This window comes from Podarcis cretensis (assembly GCF_951804945.1).
Source record: "Podarcis cretensis genome assembly, chromosome: 1".
NCBI lineage: Eukaryota > Metazoa > Chordata > Lepidosauria > Squamata > Lacertidae > Podarcis > Podarcis cretensis.
The window spans coordinates 112145001-112166576 of NC_137170.1; the positions used below are offsets into that span (position 1 = coordinate 112145001).

Here is a 21576-nt window from a genome sequence, read left to right on the forward strand (position 1 = left end):
TCTCAAGCCATTCCTGCTCTCGTTTTTTGATGCATTTATGTTGGAAGGGGAAGAATACATCTAATTTTCCCTCCTGGGGTGGTATTAGGGGCCCAGGAGAGACTTTGGGTCCTTTCGGTCCAAGCTGCTCCCTGGTACCCGCTCCCTAGCACTCCATCCCTTTTGGCCACACCAACACTAGAGCTCTGATATTGGTTGGGCCAAAGCTTCGTTCTACCCGGACACTGAGGTCCAGCGCTGAGGGCCTTCTGGCGGTTCCCTCACTGCAAGAAGCCAAGCTACAGGGAACCAGGCAGAGGGCGTTCTCGGTAGTGGCACACCATCCCACCATATGTCAAAGAGAACAACAACTACCAAACTTTTAGAAGACATCTGAAGGCAACCCTGTTCAGGGAAGCTTTTAATGTTTGATGCATTACTGTATTTTAATATTTGGTTGGAAGCCGCCCAGAGTGGCTGGGGAAGCCCAGCCAGATGGGCGGGGTATAAATAAATTTATTATTATTATTATTATTATTGCTGCAGGGAGAGGGAATCTCTGTCTCTGAGGAATAGATCTGATCTATCCTACGTCCTCTGGAATTCCCTTCCAGGGACCATCAAATTGCACCTTACATCTATCTTAAAAATGGTATTAGCTCCAGTAGAATTCAGTCCACAACAAAGCATGCAAACATGCATATTAATAATATTCAACTTACTCTACATTCTTTGTCCAATCAGGAGGGTTACTTAGAGTCATAAATACGCAGTTGGTCAAAATAGTGCACATAATGAGCATGCTGAATAATGTAGATTATATCATTAAGGAACATACAGCGGGAAATCATATAATTATTGATCAACAAAACACAAAATAAATGGGATGTTCTGTTTTTATTAAATCAATACATTTGTTTAAAAAGCAACTATGGGACAATACATTAACTTCTTATTTTTTTGAAATCCAGGACTATAGTAAATGTAGATAAGGACAGGCATTATTTAGATAAGGGGAAACAATAGAATTCATTTCCAGCAAAGACCATTACTCACTTGAGCCAATATTCCTTGGACAGAAATATCTCAGAACCCATATAAATATGCCTCAGGCAGCCACAGCAGAAACTGAGGCCTCTGAAAATTTGTTTTTGTTTTAATTAAAAATTGCAAGTAGCACAATCACTAAACGGTCGCAGGTGTGGTGAAAATTCCAATAGCTAAGGTGAATATAAAAAGATAGAGCTTTCAAATAGTAAGAAAACAAGTGTACTCAATACAGGATGTTAATAGCAAAGTACTTTGAAAGGGAAAGCTGTGATATGCATGCAGCTGCTGTGCAAAACTGGTGCTATCCATGGAACTGCAAGCTCCAGCAAAATGAACGTAGATGCTGAAAGTCACAAACTGGATAGGGTGTGCCAAAAATAGAAGAGTATTTGCATACAACATGGGTAGCCGATGGGGTGCCCTCCGGATGTTGCTGAACTCCAGTTCCCATCATCCCTGACCATTGGCCATGCTGGCAGGGAATGATGGGAACTGGAGTGCAACGACTTCAGTAAGGCATCATGTTGATTTAGGGTCAGATTTCTTCTGGCTTAAGCTAAAAAATAACAATCCATCTTTAATTAATAAAAACCTAAGAACAAAAAAATAGCCTGCTGGATCAGGCCAATGGGCCATCGAATCCAGCATCCTGTTCTCACAGTGGCCAACCAGATGCCTGTGGGAAACTAGGAAGAATGTTATGTACTGAAGTTCTCACCCTGGGCCAGCAGGGGGATACTGTAGATAGTTATGCAAATAAGGGATTGAAAGTGTCGTTCAGTGATTGGATAGTTTTAGAAAATTGTTAGTTACGTTGTACTGGAGCTCTATATAAGCAGGCTGACTGAACCCTTCAGTTCAGTTCTGTCCTGGCCTGTGAATAAACAAGAGCTGTTTGAAGAATCGCTGTGTCGTCTGATATGTTCACCCACAACTTAACACAGAACATGAGCGCAAGAGCACTCTCCTCTCCCGTGGTTTTCAGCAGCTGGTATTCAGAAGCACTGCTGCTTCCAACAATGGAGGCAGAACATAGTCATCATGACTGGTAGCCATCGATAGCCCTCTCCTCTGTCTAATCCTCTGAAAGCCACTCAAGTTAGCAGCCATCACTGTCTCCTGGGGGACCAAGTTCCGTAGTTTGACTCTGCGCTACAATTTATTGGCCGAGGGAGCTGGCGTACAGCTTCCAGGTTATGGCGAACCAGAGCAGCTCATGGAAATGCCTTTTACCTTCCCGCTGGAGCAGTACCTATTTATCTACTTGCACTTTGACATGCTTTCGAACTGCTAGGTTGGCAGGAGCTAGGACCGAGCAACGGGAGCTCACCCCGTCGCGGGGATTCAAACCGCCAACCTTCTGATTGGCAAGTCCTAGGCTCTGTGGTTTAACTCACAGCGCCACCCGCATCTATCCATACACAACATAGAACATATGTTTATCCATACACAACATAAAACATGACCACATGATGGCACCACAAACTTTGAATTTCCAAACCAAATATATTTCATTCTACAAACTTAGTTTTCCCTACTAAATTGCATTTTTTTCCTAGCTGCATTTTTTATTGTATTAGCCAACAGCACAGTGAGGTATATGTGAATAAAATATGGATCCTCACCAGCAAGATACTCCTCAACGCAAGTAATATATTGGTCTTACAAAGCATCATTTGATTCTGGATTTTTTTGAGGTAGAGTTTTGTCAACCATGAGAACGGGAAAAGCACAATCTCAACCAGTTGAGCTTACTTTCTGAGCCAGCTGAAAGCAAACTTTTATACTTCATTCAGCCAAGGAGTTTACAAAAAGGAGGAAGCAGGTGTTTAACTTCTTTTCCTCACTGAAATTGGCGAGGCTAAAAAAAAAGTGTAACGTTGGTTGACTTCTTGAATTAGAATGGTGCAATCTAGCACTGATGCATACAGTGGTATCTCCGGATGCGAACGGGATCCGTTCCAGAGCCCCGTTCGCATCCTGAAGCGAATGCAACCCATGTCCTCACGTGCATGGGTCACGATTCACCGCTTCCGTGCATGCACATGATGTCATTTTGAGCGTCTGTGCATGCGCAAGTGGCGAAACCTGGAAGTAACGTACTCCGTTACTTCCAGGTTGCCGCAGAGTGCAACCCGAGAATGCTTAACCTGAAGCTACTTCAACCCGAGGTATGACTGTACTTGTGAAATGACAAATTTATGCCACTTGCATCTACCATTTGCAAAGTGATTAATTCATACAAATCTAAATGCTTCGTAATCTACACTTTCGGTTGATAAAACTTATGTATGCCTACTGTGCCAAAACCTTCCCTTCAATATATCAAAAGTTTTCTTTCTTTGTGAAACAGACTTCCATTTTTCTACCACTTTCTCAGGGCACACCAGTCTTATTTGCTGTTACGGTGGGTGTGGCTTATCATAACATTGTGAAGTGGTCATGAGTGACATGTGAGTTTTTCTCTCCATTACACATTTCCCTTGAGCTTTATTTTAAACATGGGAGGCCTGGGAGACTGATTATCAGGAATCTAAGATTGGTGCAGTAACACCTCTTTTTACATTCTTTTTTTGAAATTTGATTGTCAGCAATAATAAGGCAAAGTAGAACAATTTTGTTTCCAGGGGAAGGAGAGTAGGAACTGGCAAGTCTGTCCATTTTGGTTTTTCTCGTTTCTCATTTTTCCCCCCATTCACCACATTTCCACATCAGTTTGTGTTTGTTTTTTTAAAAAAGTCTTCATGAAAATACACCAGCATTTTATTACAAATTTATCCCAATACACGTTTGCATGCAATTTTGCCCAAGATAGATATTTTTGCAAAGCAATTTCCGCTAATATAACAGTTCTGTGTTTTATTTTTTACCACAATATCTATTTTTACACACAATTTAGCCCAGTATATGACGATCATTCCCATTTTAATTAATTACCAGCACTTTACCCTAAAGCAGATTACAATTTAAAATACAATATTAAAAACAGTTTAAATACTTGCAATTACGCTGCGAGACCTCATTTGTTTTTGTTTTGATGTATAAGGGAATAAGTTATTGTTAAGTATACAAGCAGGAATTGTAAACTGGACAGCTAAGAGCGAAGGGGAAAGGGAGAAGAAGAACAAGAATTAAATTGGAAAATGTGACATTTAAGATTAGATATAAGGGTTGAAATGTGAATTGGGATATAAATTTGTAATACGAAGCAGTAAATTGGGGGAAATAGGGACACAGCAAGGAAGAAGAGCAGGAAGTCAACTTTTTGGAAAAAAACATATTAAATTTGATGTAATTTGGTATTGATTGGTTAAAATTTGGAAGACTAATAAAAACTATTTGGCAAATATATAAATACTTGCAATTACAAAAAACACAACCACAAAATCCAGGGTGGGATTGTTCATGCTACTTGGTTGGAGAACTGCATTGCAAAATTCAGAAAACTGGGATTTGAAGGAAGGCTGTGTTTTTGTTCTCATATTATTTCAGAAATTGTGGATTAGGTAGACTCACCTTGAAATGCGAACTGTGTTGAATTTCTCCTCCATCCTTACTGGAGAATGCAAACCACTGGAGAGATTTGTAAAGTGAAAGGAAGGACACTCACAAACACTTCTTGACCATTTTGGAATGTGGGAAAGTACAACAAATGTTTTACATCCACCCAAGCCATGAGAATTTCTCCCAAAAAATTCTCTCCCTTTCCTGATTCTGGAATTCAATTTCTTTTGTCATAAAATTGGTAGAGAATGGTTGAAGCGCAGGCGAAGATTTTGGCACAGCACAGCACTGCATCAGTTGAAACGCTTACAGTAGTGCAGAACGAATGATACAAATTTATACAATCTGTAGGAAACTCTACTTTAAATCAGTGGTTTATTGTGTAGAGAAAGTCTGCTAGTCTTAGCCAACTTACAACACAATCCTATGCATGTTTACTCAGATGTAAGTTCTATTGTGTGCCTTTCTCCTAGGTAAACGTGATTAGGATTGTAGCTTTAAGAAGGTCTTCCATTGGTGGCTGTTATATGTGCATCTGATTTGTCACTGATGAACCATACCAGGTAAACAAAGTACAGTCATACCTCATGTTACGTTTGCTTCAGGTTGAGCATTTTCAGATTGCGTCGCGTGGCGACCCGGAAGTACTGGAAAGCGTTACTTCCGGGTTTCGCAGCTCACGCATGCGGAGATGCGCAAAATGACATCACACGCATGCACAGAGGCAGCAAATCGCGACCCACGCACACGCAGACACGGGTTGCATTCTGGTCATGTTGCGAGCGGGCCTCCGGAACGGATCCCGTTCGCAACCAGAGGTACCACTGTAATACATTTGGACCATTTCATGACCTAAGAAAAATACTGCTGCTACTGAACATCCTTCTCTGTTTTGACAAAGCATTGGACACAGCATTAACACTAACCACCTGGCCACTCCGCCTCTGATTGGGCTTGCAGTGGTAAGACTAGCATCAGGATCATGTTCCAAGGATACAACATTTTAAAGGATTTTATCAATGGTGTCATACTACAGTAGCTGAATGGCAGTTCACACCAATTACATAGCACATATAAAGTTCAAAAGGTAATGTGGGTGCCGAAATGACAAAAATGACCGGAAAGCTCAGGAACCAAGAAGACCAAAAGTTTAATAAGGAATGGGAAATTTTTTATAATTTATCTTGGAGGCCACTGTAAACAGATGAAAACATTAGCAGGATTGCAACAACACTTGCAATGTAATGGGTATCATGGAGATAAAGAAGTTATAAAGAAATATGGAGTACTGGAAAAGATGCAGTAGAAAAGATTTAATAACAGAACCCATGGAGGGGAAGGTGAGAAGTCCAGAGATTCAGAGGAATCTCTTAATTGTGGATATGTGTTGTGTTATTTTTATAACTTTATACTTGTAAAATCAAATAAAAATTATTTCAGAAACAAAACAAACCCACACACACAAAAGATAACGTGGGTGGCGCTGTGATCTAAACCACTGAGCCTCTTGGGCTTGCTTAATCAGAAGTTCAGTGGTTCGAATCTGAGCGACAGGGTGAGATCCAGTTGCTCTGTCCCAGCTTCTGCCAACCTAGCAGTTCGAAAGCATACCAGTGCCGGTAGATAAATAGGTACTGTTGTGGCAGGAAGGTAAATGGCATTTCCATGCGCTCTGGTTTCTGTCACGGTGTTCCGTTGCGCCAGAAGCAGTTTAGTCATACTGGCCAAAAGACCCAGAAAGCTGTCTGTGGACAAATGTTGGCTCCCTCAGCCTGAAAGGCGAGATGAGCGCCGCACCCCAGTCACCTTTTGACTGGACTTAACCATTCAAGGGTCCTTTACCTTTACCTTATACATTTCAATGCACATGCATCTTACCCATGCAGAAGCTCCAATGACAGCTGTCACTGAGGTCAGTGTTAATCAGATTTGTGGGAGCACTGTATGTACAGTAGAGCTTTGATACCCAACTAGAGGAATGGAATAACCTGTGTGCTCCATTTGCTTTAAACTAATCTATTCCATAGGTATTTGTGACAGGGTAGGAAGGTGATTTCAGAAAGTCTTTTGAGAATTTTGATAAGCAAGTTTGAAACATTTTCATTTTAGACCTAATCATGTAAAATTAGAAACAGGGATGGTCACGAGGAAACTGAAGAACACATTTGTAGATTGCTATCTTATGAAAACAAGTGAACAGTTTCAAAAACAACAACTGGAAAAGGATATGAATGTACCAAAATCTTAATAGATATTTTTCTAATAGGGTTGAAAGGAGTTAAAATGTATAGGGCAGGAGTGGCACTGAATCGGAAAATTGCCTTTCCTCTATTCAATACTATAAAAGTCTGGAAGAAAGAAGAAAAGGTGAGAGCAGCTTAAAGTCATGCAGTTCTACAATCATCTTTCATTATTTCCCCCAGTGATTAAAAAAAACCAGTCACTGTGAACACATCCTTTCCTGTCAAATGCTGTATTGTTATAACTTACCTGATAAGCAGGACATTATTTACTATGTAAGAGTATTCGTTGCCCTTTGCAGATGCATTTTTCTCTTCATATTGTTGTTATATCGTTTGTTTGCTGTTCCACTCAAACGCCTTTTGGTAGAAAAGTTAATAGATGGCTCACATTTTACAATACATTTTGAAGCACCTCTTGCCTTGTGCGTGAAGACCATCTCTGAGAACCTCCTATTGGGGAGGGTCTTATGATGTTGCTGAACTGCACCTATGTAGCCCTCTCCCTACACTTCCTCAGAGATTAACCTGAGAGGTACCCGAGCCATTTGGTATTCTGGACAAACCTGAAGACAACAAATATTTTCCCTTCCATGTACATGAGTATACTGATGTTTCAGTCTTTGGAGGGTTGCATAGGTTTCACTCTTTTACTCCTTAGAAGAAGAGCAGAAGGAGCCTCCATTAAGTGTTTGTGCTCTTTTAAAGGACGGGCAGAAACAGCCGCCATTAACTCTTTCTCCTCTGTACTCAAGCGCTCAAATGAATTGGGAAAGGGCTCTTTTTGCTATAGTATTTATTACTTTTTAAGCAACCATCCCAGTTTATCGAAATCCCAAAGCTTTAATCAACTGAATGCTCCAATCACTATAAACTTTCCCCTCCAAGAACCATATTATTTGACTGCTTATGGTGGCAGTTTGGCACAGAGTTGAATTGCCCATTTTGCATGCTGCTCCTTAACAAAACTTAGCTTTAAGAAATCAACCACAACGACTCCAGGGGAATTATTGGATGTAACAGGGAGCAGATATATCAGAAGCCTGAAGTGCCCCTTTTTTTGCACTCTTCATTTGATAAATCAAATTATGTGATGTCTGCTGCCTCCCTGGTGCCAGGGCAGGGATATTCTGAGGATACTGTAGCACAATGATTTGCAATATAACAGACACAACAGTTGGTGACCCACCATGCAAAGTGCCAGGACAAGCAGCCTCTGGGCATACTTAGAGTGCCTTGCTAGAGTTGCCTGCATGGTACTACAAGGAAAGGAAGCCTCTGAATGTACACAGGGTTGTGTTCACTGTTAGTCATACTCAGGGTAGACTCATTCAAATAAAAATGGTTCAGAACCATTAATTTCAATGGCTCTACAATGAGTAGTCAATAGTGGGATGCAACCTAAAGTGGCTTGTCCCCACGGAGAAATGTAGTCACCAAGTCACCTGCATGGTACAAGAGAAGGAAGCCTCTGGGAATGCACTCAGCACAGTAAAACTAACTGAGCATTAGTTAGTTATGAGCAGACTTCTGGTACATCAATAAATTTGCAGGATATTTTTTTTTTAAGGCATGACGCGGGCATCAAAAGGGGAGGGAGCAAAGAAACTAATGTGCCCTAGCCACAACCTCTGTGTGTAAATCTGGCAATGGTTTAACAGCTGCTCATGCTGTTTACAGAGCATGCAGGTATGGACGCTTGCAAAGCAATGTCTACAAAAGTGCTTTTAAGAAACCCCAAACTGCAGCACTTCAAAGGCTGACGTGTGCGTACACAGCCTGAGGAAGCATCATTTGAGTCAAATGCAATATTGCATATCAACATGAGAAGGCATATGCACCTTCATCGTAATAATAACATGAACATATCTTGCTGAGTTGGGAATTTCCCTTTCCAATTTCAAAGAGGAGAAACAGGTATGCAAGATAAACAAGCCCATCATCCCCTCTAAAAAGTTTTGCATCTTCCCAACTGGTAGAATTTGTTTCCTCTGTGAAAATGTCCTTGGACAATTTAACAACAGTAATTAGCAATGGAATAACTAACTCAGGAGAATACCTTGCCACAGCTGTTGTTCCTGTGTACATGCAACCAGCAAAGGGGAGGAAATTCATAACTAACCAAAGGAAGAAATGTGTCTTATACTCACTAGGGGTTTTAGATGGCAGTCCTTCCCAGTCCTATCTTGAGTTGCCTAGGACCGAATCTGGGATCTTATGTTAGCACAGTAAGTATTCTACCACTGAACAATTACCCATTGCCGGGTTTATTGTATTGGTTTTCCTAGCTTGTACAGTTTGAATATTTCAAAACAAGTGTCATTTCCCCATAGGATGTCCTTAAAATGTCATGAGAGAATAAGTGCCATGCGCAAGCCAGCATTCCATAGATCAGGTGTGGCCCCCATAACTAGCTGCTTTGTATGTGCATGCCCAGAACATCCTTAACATTATTCCATTTTTTTCACAAGGAATCTATTTGATTGGTGTGATTTGACCAAAGCATCTGACCAAGCTGCCTTTTGTTTCAGTGAGCATATTCTTCTTCATTTCAGTTAGACATGCTACCCAGGGAAGGAGCATGATGTGTACCTCACAAGAGGTACTACACCTCTCCTAACATCCCACACCCCACCCCACACTCAGCTTTCACCTGTGGCTCCTAGAAGCTGTCAACATGTGACAGAGGCCACATCCCAAGAAACGACTTCGACAGGCTGGCTAAACCAGGTAAGGACAGCTGATGGGTCTCAAAACCTCAGTGAGTTGAGGATTTCTCCTGCATGTGAATACAGGCTCTGGCGGATTGAGCAGACAAGACTAACAATGGGTCCAATGGTCAAGAAGGTGGTTTCTGCATGTGCTGCAGAGGGAAATGAGGGGCTGATGGGGCTTGTCAACCTGAGAAGGTAGCCCATCCAGGAGAAGGAAAACTCTGATCCTTAACTTCCACTGCCTTGCAGGATATCTTTGGGAGAAGAGAAGGCTAAGGAGTAAAACCTACACAAATCTGGAGCAGAGTCCATAAGGCAGTTGGACAGTGCCTTGTACACCTCCTTCTGGCAACTCCTGCAGGAGCCAAGCTGGAGCCTAAAGTACTGCTCTGCTTTCCTTTGGACCACATCCATGAGACTGAGAGGTCTTGCCATCTGGGTAGCCCAGAACCACCTCCATACACACTGCCCAGTCTATGATGTATGTTTTTTTAAAAAACTGCTGCTTTTTTTAGATAGATGATAGAGATAGATAGATAGATAGATAGATAGATAGATAGATAGATGATAGATAGCTGTCAACTTCCCCCTTTTTTAAAGGGAAATTCCCTTATTCCGAATAGGATTCCTCACAAGAAAAGGGAAAAGTTGACAGCTATGGATAGATAGATGTAGAATAATTGTTGTCAACAAACAATTCAACCACCCAGCTAATCAATGGTCTCAGAAAATATGGGAAACTAATAACCAGCCATTTGGTCAATGGAACAGTGTGTGTGTGTGTGTTTGTGTGTGATCACTGTTGTCTCCTGCCAGCTTTTTGCTAGATAATTTTCCAGCAGAGTTGAAATACGAATAGTTTTCGATGTACAGATTGAGAGCAAATGATTAACATCCTTGCAGTGCAATCAGTTGTCCTTACCCAGAAATGCTGGTTTTCAAACCTGGTAGATCACAAGTAACAGAGATCCCAGAAAGACACATGGGGAAATTGTAGGCTGTGTGCCTGACTGCAAGGAAATGGAAAAGGAAAGGGACAGTATAAAATGCTTGATATGAAACACTCACTTTTTGGTTAAGATAAAATGGGTCCAGGTCTTCCAAGGGAGTAGCCACCATGCCAGGAGGTATGTCTCCATAAATAAATGGCAGTGATTTTCCAGCCTCCAAGTCACTACTGGGCTTTGGGCCATTTTCGTCGTCGTCTTTACGGTCTTGTTTGGACTGCTTAGCCTTCTCTGCAGCAATGCGTTGCTCAATAGCTGCAAGAGACTCTCTAGTGAAGTAGTGGAAGCTGTCAGGTCCTGGTGGTACAAGCACTGGCTGCTCCATCTTTTCATCCTGCTCATTTTAATTACCATTTATTATCCTGCATAAGGAAGTACTGCATAAGGAAATGGGCAGGGAAGGAAGGAAGGAAGGAAGGAAGGAAGGAAGGAAGGAAGGAAAAGACGAAGAACAGAAATTACTAAGCAGGGAAGGAACACTTCCTCCACCAACTCTTTTCGATGCAAACAAAACCTTGCAAACAAACGACAGTACTACGCTGTTAAAAAGAACTTTCAAAAGAACGCGCCTTTGGATTTCCAAGGCACAATCCTTCAACCTGCCTTGCTGCTGTGCTTCCCTTCAGTGAGATTTGCCTGTGGTTCAGAACAGTATCTGTTTTTCCTCTGGCAGGACTTCCGGACCGTTAATTATTATTTATTTATTACCCTTTGTTAAATTGATATACTGCCCTATATACCCGCAGGTCTCAGGGCGGTTCACAGGAAAACATCAGAATATAAAAACCACAAAATACAGAGTCAAAATACAACAAAACCAACCCAATAACCCAATTTCGATGGGTGGCATAACCAATCAAAATCGATCAGATGAAGCTTTTCCCGGCATGCAGATCTAATGACGGGGGAACTGTGAATTTCTGCTTGTTGCGGAGCTGTCAAAAGACACAGGGACCTGACCACAGGGTTCTCATATAATCCCACTGGAATGAATGGAGATTGCCCCGCAGCAATGCACAATAGTTTGGCATCCTAAAAATAGCTTATTGATATGCCAGCTACTTGAGACAAAGCGCTGAGCCGTTCTAAAAGCTATTTGATCTTTTTTAAAAAAAAAACACACTCAAAAAACTCCAAGCAAACTGGAGTGTTATTGGAGGGCACAGCGTTTTACTGCAAACAATATTTTATTAATTACAAAAAATAAGAATGCTACCCTGCTGCAGAATCCTAGGGGGAACACATTGGTTAATTAACAAAAGGGTCTAATACAGTGACTTGATTTCAGCTGGGTTGATCCTGTGAAGATATTTTCAGAATCAGGTCAGAGCAAAACCCAGCCTTGCATTCTCCTCTGCAAAATGCAGGCAGAAAAAATACAGCAGATATTTGGGGTTGGGGATGGAGACACCACGTTTCCACTACAGTATGTGGCTCTTGCAGAGTACTCCTGAGAGCACACATGCTTGTTATAGTTGGAAACCGCAGCATATGCTCTTAATTCCTTTTAATGGATTTGATATTTTGGAAATATGCTTAAGAGCGGAAAGAGATGAAACAGTGTCACAAATATACTGTATGCAGCCAAAAATCAGCATGGCAACAGAGGGAGGTGGGGTGGGGGGGAAACACCAAGTGCTGAGGAAAAATGCTTATGGTGCACCTTTTATGCTGCTGAGAGATTTTTCTTTCTTTCTTTATGGTTTTTGCAGGCTGGGTTTTCAAATGTGAATTTGGACAGAGAGGAGCACATCCTCCCCACCCCCACCTCTTCCGAGAGACTAGAGCGTCTGCAATCTCCACCCATTGGCAGGATGCCTTGAAGAAGGCCTGCTCATTAGTGCCAGACCTAATACACTCGGGCAAAAGCAGGAGATGAAGAACAGCAGAGGAGTACAAAAGGAAAAGAGGGAGGTAGAAGGTATGAGCAGAGCAGAGAAAGCGATGCTGGGTCAGAAGGATGGAAGCGTGTGCCGATTCATTTTAAAGGAATGGGGAAGGAGCAGAGAGAGAGACAGGGATATCTATAGAGAGGGGAAAGGAGGGAAGAGAGAAAAGAGGAGATGAAGAAAGGACAGGGAAGAGGGAGTGAGAAGAGAAAAGGTAACAACTACTTTCGATTGCGTAAGAGAAAGGAAAAAATGCAATTGTTGGAACGTTCAATGAAAAAGACATAGAACTTCCAAGTAGAAAGACCAGTGAGATATTAGAATGATTTAGGGGGGAAAGGGGGTGTTGAAAACTGTCTTTTGGTTGTGACCATTTTGTTTGAAATCAAATTGTAAAAGAAAGGAAGGAAGGAAGGAAGATCTGCAGGGAAACCACTGGAAATCTTTGTTTTATTGCAAGTGTTGGGGGGAAAGGGTTGGGTTTTTTTTGTTTTTGTTTTTTTGCTTAATGGCAAAAGGAAAATCCCTACACTGCAAAACAAAAAACAACAAAAACAGCTAATGGATCCTTAATGCACATGCAAAGTAAATAAAGCCTGAATTTGAAAGGTCTCCTTTGACCATGTCTGTTAAGTAGATGAATCCCAATATACTTCAGGTTTAACATCTGAATTGACATTTAAAGGACTATATAAGGGTGGTTCACTTAAAACAGCAATTCCAGTGTTTCTAGATGGATTATAAACCAGATGGAATCTGTAAGCACTATATATTACAAGACTACCTGAATTTTCACATGGAGACGGTAATAGTATAATTGGTTTAGGAGTTCTGCAATGTCCCAGTTACATTTATCAATCATTTCAGAAACTCATACAAATGCATACTTTTTTTTTGGGGGGGGAGAAATATGGACTTGTAATAGAACAGAAACGCCACTACAATTAGCCAAATGATCAGCAGTATTGGTTGAAAAAAAAAATCAATCCACGGTACATGTGAGCATTATTAAAAAGAATTCAGTTTCCTTCTATACTCACAAGCACAAACTGACAATAGGACGGAATTGGTTGCCCTAAAACTCTTAACACAGATTTTGATTTTAATTTTTTTTTAAGTAACAAGGCATGACTCAAAATTTGGAACCTTTGTTGGTGATGATACAAGGTTCCTGGCAGCCATTGGTGCATGAAATGATGGGTCAGCACTCTTGGTTGGCTGTGACCATTGTTCCAAGAAGTGGCCCTATAGGAAGCACTTTGCTTCTTCTGTTCATACTACAGCATCAGAGAATGGTGCAAAAGGGAGGTATAGAAGGAAGGGAGAGAGGAGGAAGGATGATGTTGCAGATGTTCAAAGTCCTGGAACAGAGAATCCAGCTTCATTCACACACATTGTGCTTGTGTTACAAGTGCCAACACTAAGACTGGGGAGTGAGAGTCTACACACAGCACACTACAGAGGGTGGAGTGGGGTGGGTGGGTACCCCTTTTGATTCAGGTCATAGGCTCCCAAGTTGGGTTTACCCTTAGATGCACTTCCAGAAGGAGGGCTGGTGTGGAATAATGTGGCTTTCCCAATGCCTATGCCAAACTTTTCACAAATAAAAGTTGTGGCCTATTTTACTCCCAAACTATATGCTGCTGGTCTTGTCTGGCTAGTTACTCTGGGAACTGGAGGGTCATGGGGTCTTGGCATTTAATGGAGAATCTGGCCACATTTGCCCATGTTGTGTGAAAAGTGACAACATACTACAGAGGGTGAGCTCTCTTGACCTAGAAGATAACATTACAGTGGTACCTTGGGTTAAGTACTTAATTCATTCTGGAGGTCCGTTCTTAACCTGAAGCACCACTTTAGCTAATAGGGCCTCCTGCTGCCACTGCGCCACCGCTGCACAATTTCTGTTCTTATCCTGAAGCAAAGTTCTTAACCCGAGGTAATATTTCTGGGTTAGCAGAGTCTGTAACCTGGAGTGTATGTAACCCAAGGTACCACTGTATTTCCCCTGCTGACTGAGCTAAACTTAGATAGGATATTATTATTATTATTATTATTATTATTATTATTATTATTATCATCATCATCATCATCATTATTTTAAGTAAACCCTACCACAGCTGCTATCAGCCCCAGGAAGAAAGCTTCCTTTGCTGGTAAGGGCAGTTTCCTTTCACAGGGTAAAGAGCAGATTTGCTGGTGGGTGGAAATTTCCATCAGGACTGTGGTGAATGGGTAAGAGTGCTGTCATACCAGTACTGATTATCTTCTTTCATCCTCCACACAGCTGTTATTTACAAGGAACAGCCTAGGCAAACTCAACACAATCACACATTTAATGTCACATTTAGCTTAGTCCTTTGTATTAGCTTGGTAGTTCTTTCATGCCTGTGTAACTGTACAAACTACTATGTACACTAATGGTATCACTTAAATACTAAATGCAGAGAGGATCAGTTCACCTTAAGAAGCATTACTTCTTTTATTCATTCAGTTGTATCCTGGGAAATATGGTCATGTGAACACACTCACACACACGTATAGGAGTAATAGAGTAGACCCTGGCTGCATCTACACAGCTATAAAAAACACTCTGAAAATGCTCTGGGGAAAAACGATTTTAAAGCTCACAATGGAAAATTTCATAGCATTCCTATTTTAGCTCCACATCGCCACCTGGTGTCACAGTGTTACAATGCATTTATAACGTTTTATTTTTACTAATGTAGCTGAGTCCCCTGGGAAATAGATTTACGTCCACTGATCTCAGTGGGTCTAATTCTGAGCATGGCTTGGATATTGCCTGCATGTTGTAGAAATGCAAGAAAAGGACCCGATTTAAATATCACAACTAGATTTTCTCTTTGCACATAATAACGAGGGAAAGCACATCATCGTATATTGTCTCAGAAATACCGAACTCATCATAGCTTCTACTCGACATTTCTTATATGCTTAATTCTGCCTCCAATAAACTGCAATGAAATGTTCCGCATCACTGTTCCCTCGCCTCACTTCCAGCAATTAACACATAACATTGTTGGTGTCAAGAGTAATGATCATCATAACAAGGTACCTAGTCTCTCTAAAACCTGAGCTACAGTTGGCATCTAAACAGTTATTACCTGCCAAGTACAGTCCTCTTCCTTACAACTAGGACATACGGTGTGCACCAGTGATGACCCTAGAGCCTGAGAATTACTGGCAGAGATCATCCTTTTGTGAAAAAGCTGCCTGCACTCTTTTATGGCCAACCAACCCAAAATATGTTGTGTTTATTACGGGTACTGAAAAAGATACCCTTTGAATATTTAGGGGGTTTTTTGTTTTGGTTTTTTTGCAGGCAATAGTTTCATTTATTATTGCTTATTTAAAGCATCTTTAACCCAGCTGGAAAGGCTCCCAAAGCAGCTTATATAAAATCAGGGAATCAGGAGGGAAGAAGAAAACAAACCCATTTCAGAAACCAGTTCTTAAAATTCCAAAGTTTTTAGAACGACCAGCTTGAAAAGAAACAATTCAAGAAGAAAAGCCAAAGGGAGCTGTCCCTTCAGCAGAGCCAATGAGATGTTTCCTGCTTGTCTTCTCTCCCCCTGCTGTAGCCTGATGGAATAGCTGCTGCCCAAAGTTGCAGATCTGAAAGCATTTGCCTGCTAAGAATCACCTTTAAAGTAGGACTCAGTTTAAAGAAACAATGCCCGGCAAATTTAGCATAGGATGCCAGCTTCAAGGCTGATGTATTTTCCTTCCCTTGTCAGGTGTGTGCCAGAGGAACAAAGCCTTCCTTGATTCACCCATGATATGCCCTTTTCTGCCTGCTTCCCTCAGAGCATCAACAGCAGTGGAGGGATAGATGGCTGCAACAAGGTCTCTGGGAACAGACCACTTCCTTCACCCATGAAGAGGGAGGTCTGCAATAACCTATGGTGCCTGGAATACCTTCCCAGGGACTATAGGATTGCACCCTAAATGATGTTAGAATCATAGAATCATAGAGTTGGAAGAGACCACAAGGGCCATCGAGTCCAACCCCCTGCCAAGCAGGAAACACCATCAGAGCACTCCTGACATATGGTTGTCAAGCCTCTGCTTAAAGACCTCCAAAGAAGGAGACTCCACCACACTCCTTGGCAGCAAATTCCACTGTCGAACAGCTCTTACTGTCAGGAAGTTCTTCCTAATGTTTAGGTGGAATCTTTTTTCTTGTAGTTTGGAACCATTGCTCCGTGTCTGCTTCTCTGGAGCAGCAGAAAGCAACCTTTCTCCCTCCTCTATGTGACATCCTTTTATATATTTGAACATGGCTATCATATCACCCCTTAACCTCCGGACAACATGTTCCCTGACAACATGTATCTGAAACCATGACAGTATACATAACAATATTACATTACTAAAATACAGTTTTTTTTCTCTCTCTTTATCTATGAAAAGGGTGTTGTTTTTCTGCCTCATACACTCAGTTCCTCTTGCAGTCTGAAGCTGATCACCAAGGATGTATTTGGGCAACATAAATCTGTTACAGTAAGCAGTCCTTACTCTATATCCTTCTGTTTGCCCTTGCCCTGTGTTATATATGATGGTTTTCGCTTTTGGCTAAAAGTTGATAAATCAGGGCAAACAGAAAGCAAACACAAGCTGCTGTTTCGAAAAGCTATCAAAATAAACAGGGAAGAGTGCTAATATCATTTAATTAGGTAGAGGTTTTGCCCCGGGTGCTCATAAAGGTTCTATATCTGGGTGGTTTAACACTCTGCCATTCTATAATTGTTGTATTTATTTTTTTTAGTGTTTTTTCTTGTTTTCTGAGTCACTTTGGAATTGAAGAGCAGGACAGAAATGAATTAAATCTTCCTATATACATAAAAATGTAAGGTTGCAAACTGAGAGGGAAATGGCAGTTTGAAACAACAGCAAAGGTTTGAGTAAATACCTTCATACATTGGAACATTTGTGGGCTCCGAATCCTTTATCTCTCACACATGAGGCAGCTGAGGAATGGAAGAGGGAGAAGTTTGAGTACAGTGAGAAGGGAGAAACACTGAAAGGAAAAAAGGGGCTGTTTTGAATAGCAGAAGTTTGAGTAAAGTGGAGGTGGAGAAACACCGAGAGGAAAATGGCAGTTTCAAACAAGGACAGAGGTTTGAGTAAAGCAGTGATGGAGTGACAGTGAGAAATGGTGGTTTAAAATAACAGCAGAAGGTAAACAGAAAAGATGATAAGCTTTTTCTATACGCAGTAACAGCGGCAAGAATACTGCTAGCCCAAAAATGGAAACAAGAAGAATTACCGTCGATGGAAGAATGGAGAATGAAGTTAATGGAATACGCAGAACTTGATAAACTAACAGGAAGGATCCGAGGCCTACTAGACCACAGATTCACTGAAGACTGGAGTAAATTTGTAGACTATTTGAAAAGTATTTGCGATGAACAATTAACGTTTGTAGGTTTGCAAGAGGCTCTGTGAAAATAATTTTAGAAATATTGTAAAAAAGGGAATAAGAGGGATGAGGTTTTTTAATAAAAGGCAATATTACATTAAGAAATGCGGAAGAAGGACTAAAATGGAGGATTTGCAGAAGAGCTGAGGGAACTCCAAAAAATTTATTTGTAAAAAATTATGTTATGTGTTTTTATATTTTTGTATTGTAAAATGAATAAAAAATAATTTAAAAAAAGACATGAACAAAAGCCAAAAAAAAAAATTAAAAAAATTAAAATTAAAATTAAAATAATAGCAGAAGGTTGAATAAAGCAGGGGTGGAGAAATGCTGAGAGAAAAAGTGGTGATTTAAAACAATGGCAGAGGTTTGAGTAGTCAGCAGCAGGTGACACGAGGGGCAGTTTAAAACAGGGTTTGAGTACAATGAGAAGGAAGTTGGAAAAGGCTTTCAATGTTAGCTTTCTGGGTGTTAGCTTCTGCATTGTACCATCTCTGCTATTTCTCACTGTTTTTGTTTTTTTTAAAAAAACAGCGCTCCTCCATCTCTGCTTTCCTCAAATCTCTGCTGTTGTTCAAAACCACATTTTCACCTCAGTGTTCCTCCACTTAAGTTTTACTCAGACTTCTGCCATTGTTTAAGTACAGTGGGGAAATGGCTGTTTTAAACTTCTCCCTCTTCCATTCACCAAAAGCTTCATGTGAGAGATACTCAGGATGCAGAGCCCTCAAATATTCTATAGTATCTTCCCACAATGTATTTCACTCCTGGTACCATGTGTTGTCTTCAACATGAAGTTACAGATTCAACGTGGTTTAGAAACTGCATGGGTGTTTGCTTGTGACTAAAATATATGTGAAGACAGGAGTGCCTGGCGTGCTCTGGTCCATGGGGTCACGAAGAGTCGGACACGACTAAACGACTAAACAACAACAAAATATATATGTACAACATTTATCAGTTGAGCATGACATTCTCTAATTGAGCAAGCTAACCGACAGGCTTGCTCTTAAGAGTCTATTTGTCTTAAAGATACAGCAACATACATCAGCATGGTGTGTTTGTGTGTGCAAAGGGGGCTGCAGAATGGGAAAGAGGCAGCAGCATGGAAATAGGGGTGGCCTGTGTGCAAAGGAGAGTTGGAAAAAGGAGAAAGGGGGAGGTAGTAAAAAGGGCAGGGGGGTGATAATGGTGTGAGCATGCAAGAGGGAAAAGGAAAAAGGAGAAGAGGTGGAAATGGGGGAGGATCTTTCTGCAAGGGAGAGTTGAGAAAAGTAAGGCGGGGGATGGAGGGAAAAAAGGGAGTGAATGTGAAAAGGGGATGCAAAGGAGATGGCAAAAAAGGAGGAAGTAGGGGGTTTGATAATGAGTTTGAGGTTGAAAGCAGGGGCCTGAATGGATCTGAAGCATAGGACAAGATGAAAAGGGCGCCTAGTAGTTCAAATGTGTGGGAGGAGTAGGATGCAGGATCTGGCCCTGGGGGTGGTTGGTGTGTAAGGGGGCATTGCACAAAAGGAAGGGAGCGGAGACATAGGCATTTGGGTGAAGGTGGAAACAGGAGTGCAAAGTGCCTTCAGAAATGGGGGGGTGGGGTGGGGGTGAAAAACAAGCTTAGCAGTTGCATGGGATGGGAAGGGGAAATTCCAGGGCAATTAATGTGGGAGGACTGGTAGGGGTGGTGGTGAACAGAGTGAGCTGGGGCACATCGCTTAGTAAATTCATAAAATGAAACAAAGGGGCTTTTAAAAAATTGCATTCACCTCATCGGTCCCTAAACCAAAGCAATGGAAAACAGAATCTATTTATTTAAATGTGCACCTCACCCTGTCCTGAGAACACGCAGTGATGTATTTCAAAACTTAGCTAAAAACGGCGTTGGTGGTATAGTGGTGAGCATAGCTGCCTTCCAAAACTTAGCTAAAAACGTATTTCCATATAGATCATAAGTAGCAAATGCCACCTGGGTGTTTCCTAATCTGCCACTTAGGGAGCACACGCTGAAAGTTAGAAGCCCAACTGCCTGCAACTTTTCTTTTGGGAGTTCTGCCACCCCTGCTGTACCTGGAGTGCAGCCAACATTCCTTTGCCGCCCCCGCCCCCCCATTATCTCTACTTCATTTGGTGCCAGGATACCATGCATTACTCACTGTAGATAGAAGACTTCCAATGCCTGCCTGCCATCGCTTCTCATCTCCTCATCTGCTGCTCCTCTGCCCACATGCTGCTGCCCCACGGTGGCCCATCTAATTTTGCCACCTGAGGCTAAATGTGAAGGTGCTGCCCCACCCCTACCCCCACAGCCCCTGCTGAAGCCTTGCTTACCGGAGTTACATGGCTAAGATTTCTGGGTTATGGCAAGATCTTGCGGGATCTCCTGTAAGATCTCACTGGAATCTGGAGGCCATCAACACCACTGCTTCTCTGGGGGTGAAGGGGTGTGCTCACCCACAGAGGCACCCCTTGTAGTCCACCGTCTGAGGGGGCTACCTCAGACTGCCTCGTGAACAGGCTGCCCTTGCTGTTGCCCATTTCACCCTTGTGCCCCCACACTTCTGCTAACCACCCCTGTGTGAGAGAAAGACTGCTTCTTCCTGCTTTAGTGGAGAAAGAAGAGCCTTGATACACAAAACTGCAGCCTGCTTTAACATGAGAGGGAGAGAGGCTGACTGACTAAGCTGTGCCTCAGAAAGCTAGGCTGGTCATTGTGACCACATGCTGATGTTGTCTGACTCATAAAAGAGAGATGGGGGATTGTGATCTAACAATGATGTTGCTTAACTAAAAAAAACCAAACCCCTAGCAATTCTGACCTGCCACAGCTGGTGTCCACTTGAAGGACAGGGGGAAGTTTGGATCCTGCCCCACATTTTCCCAACTTCTTTAATAAGGAAGGTGTTCTTTCTACTTTGGACCAGACAGGATTCTTAGGTTTATGTCTCTCCTCTCAAATACAAGTTTCACCTCTTCTTAAGCAGGTGGTAGAGAATTGTGCCCAACATTGCTTTTTATGACACAGGATTAGATAAAGGTAAAGGGACCCCTGACCATTAGGTCTAGTCGAGACCGACTCTGGGGTTGCGGCACTCATCTCGCTTTACTGGCCGAGGGAGCCAGCGTACGGGTCATGTGGCCAGCATGACTAAGCCACTTCTGGCAAACCAGAGCAGCGCACGGAAACGCCATTTACTTTCCCGCCGGAGTGGTACCTATTTATCTACTTGCACTTTGACATGCTTCAAACTGCTAGGTTGGCAGGAGCAGGGACTGAGCAACGGGAGCTCACCCCGTCGCAGGAATTTGAACTGCCGACCTTCTTATTGGCAAGTCCTAGGCTCTGTGGTTTAACCCACAGCGCATTGGCCTCTAATTCCCCCTGATATGCTCTGTGTTATTTCTGAATGCTGCCCAGCCATCATTTCTCTGATGTACTACTGAAGGGCTGGAAGCCACCATGCAAGTATGAGAGAACATTAGAAGTCAACCTGAGATGGGTTCTAGCTAGTATTCCCATGGGGAAGAAATGGAAAAAAGAATTTAAAATGCCAAATATTTTTTCTCTCAAACCCAAACCAAACTCCTGCAGAGCCATACTGTAGTCTCGCGTCAGCCACAAAGATTTAAATGCCATTCGCTAAGCAGTGGTATCTGTATAGATCAATGTGGGGAGAAAAATTTGCTTCAGTCAAGAAGAATTAGTTTCTGAAACAGTGTCAGAGTCACAGTTGGAATGCTCTGCAGTATTGCAGCTTC

At 42.0% G+C, this 21576-nt stretch overlaps 1 protein-coding gene across 4 annotated transcripts in view; it reads right to left on the reverse strand.

Moving 5' to 3' along the window:
- Positions 1-21576, reverse strand: part of LOC307215727 (sodium channel protein type 1 subunit alpha) — a 106063-nt gene that overhangs the window by 42822 nt on the left and 41665 nt on the right. For all 4 annotated transcript variants that reach the window (XM_079975360.1, XM_079975358.1, XM_079975359.1 and 1 more), the window contains exons 2-4: positions 10556-10871; positions 6761-6881; positions 702-789 (exon numbers count right to left, since the gene is read on the reverse strand). In XM_079975360.1, coding sequence (XP_079831486.1) covers positions 702-789; positions 6761-6881; positions 10556-10819 — 473 coding nt within the window. In that variant the 5' untranslated portion in view covers positions 10820-10871. The remainder of the gene's footprint in view (positions 1-701; positions 790-6760; positions 6882-10555; positions 10872-21576) is intronic.